This window comes from Camelus bactrianus, chromosome 5, assembly GCF_048773025.1.
Source record: "Camelus bactrianus isolate YW-2024 breed Bactrian camel chromosome 5, ASM4877302v1, whole genome shotgun sequence".
Classification (NCBI taxonomy): domain Eukaryota; kingdom Metazoa; phylum Chordata; class Mammalia; order Artiodactyla; family Camelidae; genus Camelus; species Camelus bactrianus.
In genome coordinates this window covers 81,505,164-81,519,536 of record NC_133543.1, presented here as the reverse complement: position 1 = coordinate 81,519,536, position 14,373 = coordinate 81,505,164, and the positions used below count along the sequence as shown (strand labels likewise).

Genomic DNA, 14,373 nt, shown 5'->3' with positions numbered 1-14,373 from the left:
TGGGAGCTGTCACATGCAGTGAGCTGTGGACACAGCTCATTCTGCCAAGTCGGGTGATGGATGACACGAAGCACAGGCAGCCACTCACTCTGACCAGACACCTGAAGCCACACGGCTCATTTACACGACACATTAAGCCTCATCTGCGGTAATGGAGTTACTTACCCGATGACAGTAACTTTCTGCAGCAGTCAGAGTGAGCATTGAGGGCAGCTAAATGTAAGGGGAACATGCTATGAATTCCACACCTAAGGAGGGAAAAAACAGAGTAGCTCATGGTAACAGATCACAAGATACACACAGAAGGGAGATGACCTTTCTAGAAGTTCTCTGATGAAAACTAAATCCAGGACACCTTGCTTAGGGACTCCTGGCTAAAATAATTGTGCAATCATTTCTATCTTAAAATAATAAAATCCTGGACCTAAACCACAATGAAAAAATCCATAACAATACGAATGTGTATTTTTAAGAAAACATTTCATATCAACAGTGACTCTTAGTTTAAAATTAACTGCTTTTTTCTTTCACTTTAGCAGTTTTATGTCTCATTCATTCATTCACTCATTCATTCATCTATTCAACACTTTATAAGCAGCAGATACTATGCTAAGTGCTGGAGACAAGACAAGAAGTTGACAAACTCTCAACTTTGAAAAGCAACCTGTCTTAGTCCTTAAGTTTATAGTTTATTATTGACATTCTGTGCCAAGCACTTTGCTAAGAGTTAATAATGACTATATTATTGAAAATAAAATTTTGGATGAGAATAAAAACTAATGTTTACCCTTGGCAAGTGAAACTTCATCTTCTTAATAGCCTTTTTATATTGTACATTAACCCACATAAGAGTAACAGTCAAAAAATAACAATAAAAAATAAAAATGAAAAAATAAAAGAATGATTGGATCCACTCCTCTAATTAATTATTAAAAAAATAATAACAGTCAAAAATAATTAACACTATCTTGCATATATTTCATAAATCTGGAATATTTTCCCTAACAGTAGTACAGACAGAATCTAGAATAGGACTTTTTAGACTGACCCCTGTCGTAACACAGGCCCTGGAATGATCCCTTAAAGGACAGGCAGCCTTCTGACGGGAGCGCCTTTTGCCTTCAGAATTAAATCCTCCTCCTCTTGCCCACGACCCTTCCTCAAACAAGGACCCAAAGTCATATGCTGAATTGTAGTTCATAACAAACGTCCTCAGGAAGTTCCTGTGTACTTATAAGCGTTTATAATGTTAGTGATCATTTCTCACAACATCCCATTATATATATATTTATATATGTTTCAGATTTTGTAAATCTTCTGTGTAACATAAGCATGAGACTATATATATTTACACCTGCAGCATGAATTACCTAAGTTTCTTTCCTGGCAAAAGTGGCCCGTTTCCAGATTCTATGCTGCACAAAAAAACACATATGACTTGAATTTGTTAACTTCAGATACATGAATTTCACTATCTCAAAAGTTATGATGTGTGTGAGTGTATGAAAGTATATACATATTCACAGATAATTCATGGTATTCAGTGTTCTACAAAATTCGAGTCTGCCAGCAATTAACTACCTCTCCCGTTCCACAAAAACTTCCATTTGTTGGTGTTTTTGTTCAGTCTTCCCTCTGCTCGTTTTCCTTTCCCTATATGGAGATTTCCAACCCAGTGTATGTAATAGCTGGCATCCATCAAGGGAGGCAATTTGCCCGTCTTCCGGGCAGTGTCATGTGGAGGAGAACTGCTTGTAATTGCCTCCCTCATCATCTACGAAAAAATTCTGAAAAGCAATTGCATCAGTGACAACCTTGATGCTCATGAAAAGGAAGAGGGGGATGAGGGATGGGGAGAAGCTTTTTTATTTATGCTGCTATTTACGTTGTCCCTCTTGATGCCAATGAAACATACTATTTTTTTTTTGATGAATAATATGTTTCAAAAGCTCTTTACTAAATGGAACTTTAAATAAATAAGATTTTACCTAACCATTTCATTTGTTTTAGGGAGTTAAGGCAAAAATATATGATTAAATATCTTTGGACATTTGCAAGAAGAAAACAGACAGAATATTTTCTAGGATGGTTTTTGAGTTCCTGTAAGAACATGCCTAAATCAAGGATCGGATTTTTCAAGATTTCTTTGAGTCTTCCTCATTCTTTAAATATATATTTTTATATATATGCATAAATACATATATACACCAATCATATCTGTAAAAATATAAATATTTTGAAATTTACATATAGTATATATGTTTTCTATACATATACACATACCTACAAATACACACATATATACACTCAATATTTGTGATAAATTTTATAAAGATACGTAACACATGTATCTTCATATTAAATCATACAAGCAAATGAATTAGAGAAAATAGCATCAAACTCTATAAGAAAACAATTAAGAAAAACATAAAAAGTGTAAGAGATAGTTTAACAGCCCCAGTATTACAACATATTCCATAAACTTCATTATTAATACTTCAACCTTACCATTTAAAACCATTGTCTTTAGATAATTTGTCACATTCTATATTAGCTAATCATTTCATATTTTTTCCCAGTGGCTACTTATAAACCTGGGAAGGTAAAGGAAGTAGAACTCTAAAAGGTCTAACAAAAATTCTGTTTGATATATATTTTTTTATTCCATAGTTAATAAAAAGTCACTACCTCAACATAGGTTTTGAAAACATATTAATTTAGACTCAAGCACTACTGGCATTTGAACTTGAATACAATGATATGGTTCAAATAGAAAAACTAAATATCAGGCCAAGATTAGAAAGAAAATAAAAGTAGAATTCAGAATCTCCAAATCACTTCAGGAATGACTTGTGCGTTTCAAAATAAAATTTCTCCTTTATTGTTATAAAATAATAAGACTGCTTACAAAGGAATGGTTAGAAAACCTTTAGAAGGAAAACTAGGATTTGGCCGTCTTAGTTAAGGAAGAAGCATCACCCTTATTGCATCAGGGACACATCCAGGAAGATCAAGAAATAAAGATGTCAGACAACACTAAACTTAACAATGCATAAATTACAGGAAAGGGAAGACCAATTCCAGTTAATTTGCTGCATTTATCTGACCAGTCATAAAATTAATGGAACACATTTGTATTAGCTATTTCTAATTTAGCTGTTAGCTGGTGTCTCCTACCCAGTTATTTCAGAATAAATGAGGTCAGAATAAATTGTAGTGAGCCATCAGAGGTGAGGAAAGGGCTTTTGAGCCATTAGAATATCAGTCCTTTAAAGTTTTCCCCTTGGCATCAGGGGTACATGGCTGTCCCTTTCCACATCGGGTCTTTTCTAGAAACTTCTCTTAGGCCATGTGGTTAAGAAAAACACTGTGGTTAAGGTGATGGGGTCAGAATCTTTGGGTTTCAGTCCTAGTTTTGCCATATGCTAGCTATTTGATCTTTGGCAAGTACATAATGGCTCCCTCACCTGGAAAATAAAGATAATAACAGTGTCACTCTTACAGAGCAATTATAAGGCCTAACTGCGAGAATGTACAAGTGCTAAGCAGAGCATCTGGCCCACAGTTAAGTCTTCACCGTACATTTGAGTAGTATTCTTGCCCTTGGAATTATTATTAGCTTTGTTGGATAATCACCAGTCTGTGAGTTCTGAAGTTGTACTTCCTTAAAATCAGGTGTGTGATTCCTCAAAAGCCAAGAATGAAGTATGATTAGCTAGCATTTCTGTTAACTTTCCATGTTTCACAATCCTTTACAATACTTATCTCTCAACTCTCCCAGGGAAGGTGGAATTGGTTTCATTTGCCTACCAAGCGGATGAGACAAAAAAAATCTGATAATTTTCAATCATCAAATGATTTTATGACTCTTACTCAACTGATCAAACCAAATCACAAAATAAATTTGCTATTAATTTTATCTATGTCATTCCAAGTATTTAAGACGCATGCCTAAGTTATAGGCATTTGGTATAACTGACAACAACGAGGCCTGGTCACTGCTGTTTGCAACCTACAGACATTTTCAGTGGTTCCTTTGGAATCAAGTCCAAACACTCTAAAGTGGCTTACAAGGCCCCTTCTGCATCTGACTGTTACTTTATCTATGTGTATTCTAGAATTTCTGCGAACTTCTGTCATTCCTCCTGGAGGAGCCAGGCTCTGTCCAGCCCTAGGCCTTTGCACATGTGGGTCCCTCCACCTGAGACTCTGATCATTCTCCCCTGCTTCTTGGAGTGTTTCTAAAACCACTCAGTGCATCTCTGGGGGTTGCTGGAAACATCTTTGGGCTTTCAAGAGTTCTCTGTGAGAACTTTGTAGTTGTCTTTTCCTTTTGATGACAATCTAAAACAACTGGCATAAAAGCATATTTTAGCTCAGCTGAATGGCCACCTTGCCACCTTACACCTCTGCCAAATTTCAGTCCTCACGTTTGGGTTTAGGATCACACTGGTGCTGCATAGTACTACTGTAATTGGCAGGGACCGATGAGAAAAGAATAAAGGTGGGATTAATAGAAAATGAAATGTCTGTACCTAGGGAGGGCCAATGATAATGGAGCACACTGAGCCTTCTGTATACACGAAATCTGGCAGTCATTTGAATCAAGGTCTCTGTGCTGTGTGATGACTCTACAGTCCCGTCATTTTGTTTAAGCCACTGCAAAACTTCCACTCCCACAGTGTGTACTGAAGTCTGAAGATTCAGTACCTTAGCCACTAGGACCAAATTTCCATGCAAAACGTGAGTTATCACATCCATTACACAGAGAGGCAGCAAGCCTCCTGTCCAGCAGCTGAGTCTCCAGATGCAGAGATAACATTATAATAGAAATAATTTAACTTGACACTTGGGAATGGAAAGAATTCCAATGACATAACCAAATGCTACTCATCCTACAGGTTAAACATCCCCCTTCCTGGAAGCCCCTGGCCCTGCTATGGTCCAGATATGTTCTCCCGTATCCCAGGGGCACCCAGCAATGATTCACACTTAGCATGCATGATTGTCATTGCTTGTTTAATTCTTGATCCCACCCCCACAGACTATAAATTCCTTGGCAGGGAGCTCTGTCACCCCAGAACCTGACACAGTGAGTGACACATAACAAGCCATCAACAGATACTTAGTGAACGTAAGAATGTCAGAACCAGTTACCTGCAAAACTCCAATACCCCTAATTCTGCTGCAATTGAGGCAGAAAAAACAATGGGAGCATGACTGGTGAGGTGGAAGACAAATTAAAATCCCAGAGACAAGGGCCCCATACCTAACCAAGTTAAAGAAGAAAAAACCCAAGGCCTTTGACACCGCCTAAAGTTGCTTGAGCCCTGAGTCACGCTGCAGAAAGTGCTCTCACTTAAAGTTCAGAGAAACAGAAAGAATAACAATGTCCAATCAAGGCCTGAGAACAAGGTGCAAATAAATTCATCAGAGTGTCATGACCATGAAACTTGTCACAGAGAGATCTTCAAAAATATACTGGCCATGTTGTTTATGGATGAAGATGGGTTATTTTCATAAAAGATATTTGTTTACTTATTTGCAGAAGGAAAGGCCTATTTTTCTCCTCTTTCATGAGTTATCTTGCATAAATCTCCAAGAAGCACAGGGAACAGCGACTTCCTGGGGGGTCCTTAGCAAATGCAATCTCCCCCAACTCTCCTCCCCCTCACTTTGCTGTTTTCTCCTTAGCTGACTTCCCTCCCCACACACTCCACACATTCAGACACACACAGACACACACCCACAATCACTGCCTTAATGAGCCACTCTTCCTGAAGGGAGCATGTCTTATCCCCAGATACGCTGTGACAAAAGAAAGCAGATGTGGCTCTTTGAGCCTGGGACAATGCTTTCCTCATCAGTGTCCCCAGGACACAGCGCAGTCCATGGAAGGAAAGACTACTTGAACAACAATGTCATTCCTAAGGCATTTTTGCCACATGTGTTTGTGTTTGCATAAAATGAAGGTAAAATAATTACAAGGAAATAGACTTTGTGCTTATTGAGTTAAATGTGTTTTGTTTTTTTTTTTAAGTATTGGGACAGTTTATCTTTATCCCTCAAACAAGTTCAAATGTGAACAAAAGTCAGAAATTCACAGTTCTTTGGCTAAACCTCCCCAAGTAACCCAGGGCTGAAAGAAAAGTACCACTAAAAATATTAACACATCACAGGTGAGGTTGGCTTGTGCCTAAATATTTCACTTCTGTTTAATTGACACTGAACATTTTTGATCTCTGGCTCTGGGCAGCCATGATGTGCTTGGGAACTCTAGAACCTGGTAAAAGCCTCCTGAATCCTAGTGCACTTCTCTTTCCAGGAAACTGATCTGCCGCTTTTGATTTGCAACCTCCCCATCAAAAAGGTCCTTTGGCTTGCAGCAGATTCCTTTCTCTTCTGAAAGGAGACAGCCCACTGTTCTTGCTACTTGTCAGCCTGCCCCTCCTCTGCCCGCCCTCAGTCTTGTCCTTAGCCCAAGCCCTCATCTTTTCTTCTCTAGACATTTGCAAGAGGCTGCCAAGTGTTTCTAGTCTGGACCACCTCCAAAACGTCTGGACTGCTATTAGAGTGATCTTTCTTACACACAAATGGGGTCATTAGACACAACCTACCCTACGCCCACTTATAATTCTTTAACAGCTTCCGAATGCCTCAGAATGGAATCCAACTCCACAGCAAGACACACGAGGTCCTCTGAAATGTGGCTCTTCTTGCCCTTCCACCTCATTTCTTTCCACTCCCCCAATACATTAGATACTCCAGCCGTGGGAATCTGCTTTCAACATATTCACATGTTTGTGCCTTTATAAATACTGTTTCCTCTTCCTGGAATGTCCTTCCTTGCTTTCTCCCTCTGTCTTTTTTATCTCACACAATTCTGTCCACCTGGCAAACTCCTATCCATCCTTCCTTTTGCTGAAATGTCACCTCTTCTGTGGAAGCTAGAGTCAGCGCTTCCCTGGTCCAAACCTCCATGATAACACACCTCATAATGCTGCAGTCTCTGCTCTTGACCTGCTCTCCACCACTAACTGAGGACCCAGATGACCCCTGGAACCCACCACATCTTCCCTGGACCATTTACATTTTGGCCCATTCTCTACCAAGATTTTCAATCCCATTGTGCAACTCTTGACAAATAAATTAGAACTCCTCATGTAATACTGCCCTCCTATTTTTCTTTTCCTAAAGATTCAGTTATTGTTACCCACCAGTTCCTATAACCAAAGCTAAACTCTTTATTTAAGCATTTAAGGCCCTCTTTAATTTGGTTCTACTGCATATATATAATAAAATAACAGTCAGCATTTATTGACAGCTTACTATGTGCAAGGCACTATTCAGAGAGCTTTTAACATGGATTGCCTTGTTGAATAACCTGAGCAGATGTACTGATATAACTTACAGTCTCACCGATCTTCACATACACCAGAGAGCTTTACTAGTAATTAACTAGGTACTAGTACTACTCCCATCTTTCCAATGAGGAAATCAAAGCACAGGCTGAGCAACAGGCTCAAGGTCACACAGCTCACAGGGTAGGTGGCTTGGCCTGGAGCCCAGCTAGTGCCCAGGACTGCCCGGGCTCCCAACCATGACTCAATACTGCCGCCGGCCGGCACAGTCCCATCACACACCCCTGACCCCGTCCGGCCCAGATCTTCCTGGAGCTGTATTTCTTCCTGCTTGCCTCCCTGCCTAGGATGTCAGCCACTCTCTGCTCTACTCACATAATTCTCACCCTTCAAAGCCTACCTAAAACTCACCTTCTCCTTGAATACTGTGGCCACTTTTGAGCTCTCTCTTTCCTGTCTACACTCAGTGGCGTATACTGTCTACACCAAACATTTTGCCATTAAAGTCCTGTTTCATTGAACTTTATTACATACTGTCTTGCATGGTTCTTTGCCTCAAGTGGGCCTTGGGCCTCCAACAAAATTAGGAGCTCCTAGAAGGCACCAATCAGGTAACTTATTTCTGAAATTTCCCATAGCGCCCAGCATGGTGACAGACTCATATACATGCCTTATATCTTTTTGTTGAATTGAAGTACAAAATGCAGTCAGGTCCCCGGTTCCTACGTAGCAGATTTACTCAATTGTGCCTTAATCATAGCATTAATGTGGGTTATTAACATGCAAAACAGCACCCTGAATAAATTCTGAGTTTGCCCAATTACACTTTATATTTCCTGCTTAATTAACACTAAACATTGGGAAAAAACAGAAGAATATTAAAGAGCAGAGTTAGGAATAAAGTTCATGTTTCCTTAATTAAAGTCACTAGAATAGGCCTCTTTCTGATATAGCTAAAAAATAAAATCGGTTCTTCCTGCAACTGTCATTAAAAGTCACTTACTTTAGTTCAAATTTAATTTGTGTTTAGTATAATGGTGCAGATCTACCTTAACCTGGATAAATGAGAACCCTCTACGGCATGGCAGAATCCTTTGGCAGTATTCCCACATGTGGCAATTATTCCCCAGTATGTTTGCAGTAACCTACTTGGCTGTGTCGGCTCCACTGGTTATTAAGGTGTTAATCAAAAGCTCATGACCGTATCTCGCAGCCACATGGAGGGGAGTGTTGCCATCCTTATCCACACAGTCTATTTCACCTCCTGAAAGAGACATTTTAATACAGAATAGCGTAAGGATTCAGATACTACATTTTATGCTAGTCATTCATGTTGACCAAATGTTAATTTTGTTTCTACTCTGTACACCTCTGCTCTCTGGGACAAGAATGCTTTTTAAGGGGACAAGTCACCGTCTGAAGTAGTGGTGTTATTAAATCTGCATAGAGGGAAGTCTATTAGGAATGCTTTAAAGTAATCTTTCCACATTGCCCTTTTTAAGGATCTAAAATCTTACAATTAGAGTCCCTCTATGAATAAACAATGTAATCAAATCCCTCAAAATGTAACTCTGATGATGCATTCAATTTTCATTTTATTTGCTGAATTAAAGACCTATGTAAACCTTATGCTAAAGCATAAGAACCAACAAGAATAGAGAGATTAGGAAAGGATTTTATGTACTTTTATTATCTAGTTTAAAATATGAGTAAAATGAGTAAAAGCATAAATGATAAACTGAAAATAACTGTATTTATTAAAATTATCACCTTAATCACCTGTGGAAACAGCAGTTTCACCTTATTTTGTTTCATTTTTCCTTCTTTCCCCCCAGATTTTTATTTTGCTACATTTCTTTCTTTCTGTCCCTCTTTCCTATGCATATGAAAAGTTATACATATCATATATAACATATGTAAATATAATTAGCCTATTTATTCATTTATTTGAGGAACCATTTAGAAATAAGCTAGACATCATGCTATTTCACCCCTAAGAACAAAGACATTCTCCTACATAACCATAATTCCATCACCATATTCAAGAACTTTAACACTGATACCATAATTTTATGTAATATACAGTGTGTATTTCAGTTTCTCCAACGGTCTCCAAAAATGTGCTTTGGAGCTGTTTTTTTAAAATCCAGGATCCAGTCAAAGATGCTATGGCATCTGGTTGTCATGTCTCTTTTGTTTTCTTTCATCTAAAACAATCCTCCTGCCTTTTATGTAAGTATGTATTTATTTATTTTTCTCTCAGATCACTGATACTTTTGGAGAGCAAGGAGTCGTGTAGGATATTCTGCATTCTGGAGTTGTCCAATTATTTCCTCATTATTACAGTCAGGCTAAATATTTTGGCAAGAATACCCCAGAGCTGATATGCACTTTCCATCACATCACAGCACACATGTAAGGTCAACTTAAAAGTCTAGCAAAAATGTCCAGTAAGGCCGGAAGTCTTCAAGTCCACAAGGATGGCTTTTGGACATGTCAAAGTAGCCAGCAGCCCCTCCAGACTGTTGGAAGCACACTAGCATGGCACACGGGAGATGGGTCATGGCTTTGGTTCAAAGGAGATGGCTAGTATGGTCTGGCCCACAGGATAGACTGGTAGGAAGGTAATGCTTACAAGGTGAGAAATTGCTTTTTCTCTAATCTGGCAACTAATGCTTGAAATTGCTTGAAGAGGGAACAATGCTTTTTAATGCCACAGAGCTAGGGCCCAGTGATTACATTCACAGTACATTTTTTTTAAATAGATACCAAATATCTCCAAGTGTTGTTTATTTTTAAAGCTGCGGACATGTTTTCTGAAAAACAGTTGAGAAATACAATGGGAGGAGGAAAATGTGCAGAGAAGAGATGCTAATGCTAGGGTCCCCCCTCACAACCCCTCGTTTACTCTGAGTGAAACAAAACAACTGCAGTGGCCCTTTCAATGACGTGAATGCCAAAGGCATACCACGTATTTCAAACTAGAATTACTGAGTGTTGTGCAGTTAGTTTGCACTTACCTGTGTCTGCTCACTGCAAACTTGCTGGGACTTCTTTTCTTCTATAGGTTCACTGAAATGCTTATAAATTTCCTTTGATTTGCTCCAGATATTTTGCTTCGCTCCAGATATTTTGCTTCCTATGTATAATTTCCCTGGCTGATCTTCCATCTAAATGTCAAATGACTTTCTGGTTTTATGATTTGAGTGACTGAGACATAACTTAGTACCTCTAACAATTCAGATGTGTGTCATCCAAACTTCTCACAGATTAGAAAAAGATAAGTCTAAAAAAAACTGACTAATGCCAGAATTTTGAGAACTAAAAATGTAGTCAACTAAAGATAGTTTAGGAACTGCTGAATTCCCTGGAATGTCAGCATAAAATCTGGACTAAGCCTGTTCTTTTTTAACTGTCTCTAAGACTTGCTACGGTCAAGGTCAATCCACTCACAGAGTCTGGCCATGGCTCTCTAATAGTAAGGTGAACCATGCTATGAAGACACTCCCTTGTACTTTGGCTGCAGAGACAACCCAATGGTTCAAACACACCTTCATTGTAAGCCTGGAAAATTACTAGATTATGTGACTTTCCAAGGTCTCTATCAAGCCTGTGAGTTTATGATCCTTCATGCCACGTGTGTAGCTGCTTTTCCTCTGAGTCACCTCATTTTTCTTACCTTTGCCCAAGTAGCTCAACGAGTTTTAACTTCTAGAACTATGGTGATTTCAAAGATTTAAAAATAATTCAAATTTGCTGCTAGAAAATGTGTGACACTTATTTTCATTAGTTTCAGAGTAAAAATAGTAGGATCTTAAGCCTATATAGGTGTATCATTTCCAGTTTCAAAACACATGTTCTTTGACTGACTAGGACTTGACTGCGAAATTAGTGGCTCTCCATTCTCACTCCTAAGCTGGATGGTGATGATGTGTCTGATAAAGAGCTTTTAGCAAAGTTCATCAAAGGACGGTATAACTCCAAGTTTAACAGACTCTAAAACAGGGCATCATATTTCATGTTCAGATGACTGACGGCCAAACTCAGTCACACCAGGAAACTCTTCAAAGGATGACACTGTGGAAGAATCTCTCTTACCATTCTGAATGAGGGTTTGTGACCGTGTGAACCTTCCGTGGACAGCTGTCATGTGCAGTGGACTTTTACCATCTTTACTCTAAAAAATGAGAGACAGAGAGAGAAAAAAAAAGGGCCAATGACGTCAATCTGAAACATTCCTATGGTCATAGCCAGTAATGCTCAGTAAAGTGTGTGTGATATCTCAAGTTACCACATAACATCACATGTCAAAGAAGCTTTGAGAAGTGGAAATTATTCTAAAGAAGAAATGCAAACTTTTTAGTGACACTGATAATTTTTAAACTACGCTGGTTTAAACTGAGAAAGCTATCTAAAACATCTTTTCATCTCCTGTGATCTACTGATGAAGGTTTCCCTCAAGGTGTTTTTTTAAACTTTTGTCTATAAGACATGAGAAAAGACAAATGATGTGTTAACTTGCTGGCCCTGTTTGACCTGAAGATGACTAAACTGCTATAAATCACTGCAATTCTCAAAACTGACCTGAAATCTTCCACCATTCCCTACATTCTAATTCCACACAAAAACCCACTTTCAATTATTCTGAAAGAGAAACGGTTGTTCCACTTAACTCACTAGAAATCATAGGATTAAGATATGCAATGGTTTAGCAAATTGACATTTTAATGATCACTCGGAAATATGTGCTGAATTTATATACCTCTTAATCATTCAAGATATAAATGATGAAATTCTCTGATATAGATTAAGCTAAAACATGGAAAATGTACAGAATCTATGTACTAGTCATCATTATACCAAATACCAGAGTCCTACATATTTAATTAAGAAATAGCCATTTACACTACAGAATTTCTTCTAAAAATAGCAATACCTAAATGAAAATATTATTTTTATTTTAGACCCAAAGTATCCCCCATAAAGAGAATGTATTATGTATTCTTTCATTCAGGCATTATTTAAAAAAAGAAAAGAAAGAAATTTACGTAACCATTATTTATCTAAGTCTCAGAAGAAACACTTTCCTAAGCCTGAGGTTAAAATATGAAATTTCAAAACCACAAATTCACTTTTGTGATGAAACTCATATACCTGTGCTTTAAAATGATTCTTTTAAAAACTCTACAGTGGTGGGGAGGGTACAGCTCAAGCTTAGCATGTGCAAGGTCCTGGGTTCAATCCCTAGTACCTCCTCCAAAAATAAATAAACAATCCTAATTACCTCCCCACACCCCCGCAAAGAACCCTAAACAAACAAACAAAAACAACTCTACAATGGAAAACAAATAATCTTAAGTAAGTATCTCTCAGAGTGAACCACAGATCACCTGTGTCTGAATCACTCGGGGGTTTTCTTATAAATGTGAACTCTGTGCCCTTACCCAGACCTACCAAGTCAGAACTTATGTAAAGGGATCCCCATGTCTAATTTTCCCAGCACACTAAAGTTTAGGAGCCATTGCTTTTGACTGTGGGCTGGAATAGCTTATAAAACAGCAAGGTTTAACAGAAGAATTTGTATTATATCCTATAAGTCTATTCCTTAGAAAGGAAGAAAGGACTTACGCACAATCTGTGCCAAGGGACGGGTTAGTCAAAGTGGTAACTGCCTTTTGATTGAAATTAATAATCATTAGAGTGAAAAGTTCTCAGGTCGATGGGGAAAAAAAAAGAAATAGGATCTTTTTCTCCATCTTAATCTTACAGGATTATAAAATGAATTAGAGAAGATTGAGAAAGGAAAGGGAGATGAAAGTAAGCCTGAAACTTTACTGAAATGATATTTTTTTAGGGAAAGAAGCAGCAATCAAGAAAATGAGGACAGAAAGCCATTGCTGCCAATGAGACACACAAGGGAGGAGAGCTCCTGAAAGCTATCTGATTCCAGAGCCTGGGCCTCAGCTGGCAGAAATGCAGGCAATTTAGAAAGGGCTAAAAAGTCTGGGAATCACTTACAAATAAGGATTTAAGACATACTGCCTTCAACAAAAATGTGAAGACAGTCCTAGACTCCTAAGGAGAGAGAAAAGAGAAAGTGCAGAGCTGACATTAATTTGTCCCTAGGTGGTGCTATTTCTTTAAATTTTGCTCCAATATTTTCTCTTAAATTTAATATGAAAACATAACTAATTAGCATTTAGTTAAATACATACAAGGCCATAAACATTTCAGTGTTTAGACAATATCTTTATAAATATTTAACTAAGCACTTTGCCATGCCTAGAAAAGAGCTGAAAGACTAGGAGAAACCACCAACCTGGTGGTCACCACCTAAAATTACAGCCAGAGAGCCAAAGCAGAAGTCACTGGTTTCTACAGTGCATAGTTTACAAAGCCGGTCCCATTTCAGGGAAGCAAACACCACACCCTTTTTCTTCCTTGGAGTGCGTGTGCCTTTGGTAAAGGGACACATAGAGATGACCAAAGTTAGGTAAAGTGAAAAGGATGGCTATGTGGTCAGTGGGTGATACTTGCTTCAGCTCTGACCTTGCAGATCTTTGCCTGAGTTCATCTACCACTGAGGCCAGGCCTTAGCTGATTTTTTTTTTCCTCATAGGGATATGGGTAGCAGGAGGCTGGGGCAGTGGGGACAGGAAGCATTAAGAGTATCATGGGAGTCATTTTGGGGCAGCTTTGTTTATATGGTATGGATGTAAAGGGAACTCACTGTTTCAAAAAGCCACTGAAAACCAGTGAAGGTCAAAAGACTAGTCCTTTTTTTTGAAGCCTTTACAAGTGAGAATATTCGGGTTGAGACTGGGGATCCTACTGATCCACCTCTTCATTATCTGCCTGAGAAATTTTTCACACAGTGGGGACTGGCCATTGCTGCTGCTGTTCCTAGAATGTCTGACAGATACAAAACATTCCTTGAATTCTCATAGGAGAAGAAATGTTCAATTCTCCACTTATTCAAAGCTTTGCTTTTAGAAAAAAATGTTTCTTCATT

The 14,373-nt window shown here is 38.4% G+C and overlaps 1 protein-coding gene across 3 annotated transcripts in view; it reads right to left on the bottom strand.

Moving 5' to 3' along the window:
* The window catches only part of ANKRD44 (ankyrin repeat domain 44), a 296,495-nt gene that overhangs the window by 104,755 nt on the left and 177,367 nt on the right, over positions 1-14,373 (bottom strand). For all 3 annotated transcript variants that reach the window (XR_012507147.1, XM_074364224.1, XM_074364225.1), the window contains exons 9-11: positions 11,460-11,538; positions 8,511-8,625; positions 166-248 (exon numbers count right to left, since the gene is read on the bottom strand). Coding sequence is in view for 2 of the 3 variants with exons in the window: in XM_074364224.1 (XP_074220325.1) it covers positions 166-248; positions 8,511-8,625; positions 11,460-11,538 (277 nt within the window). In the remaining variant the exon portion in view is untranslated. The remainder of the gene's footprint in view (positions 1-165; positions 249-8,510; positions 8,626-11,459; positions 11,539-14,373) is intronic.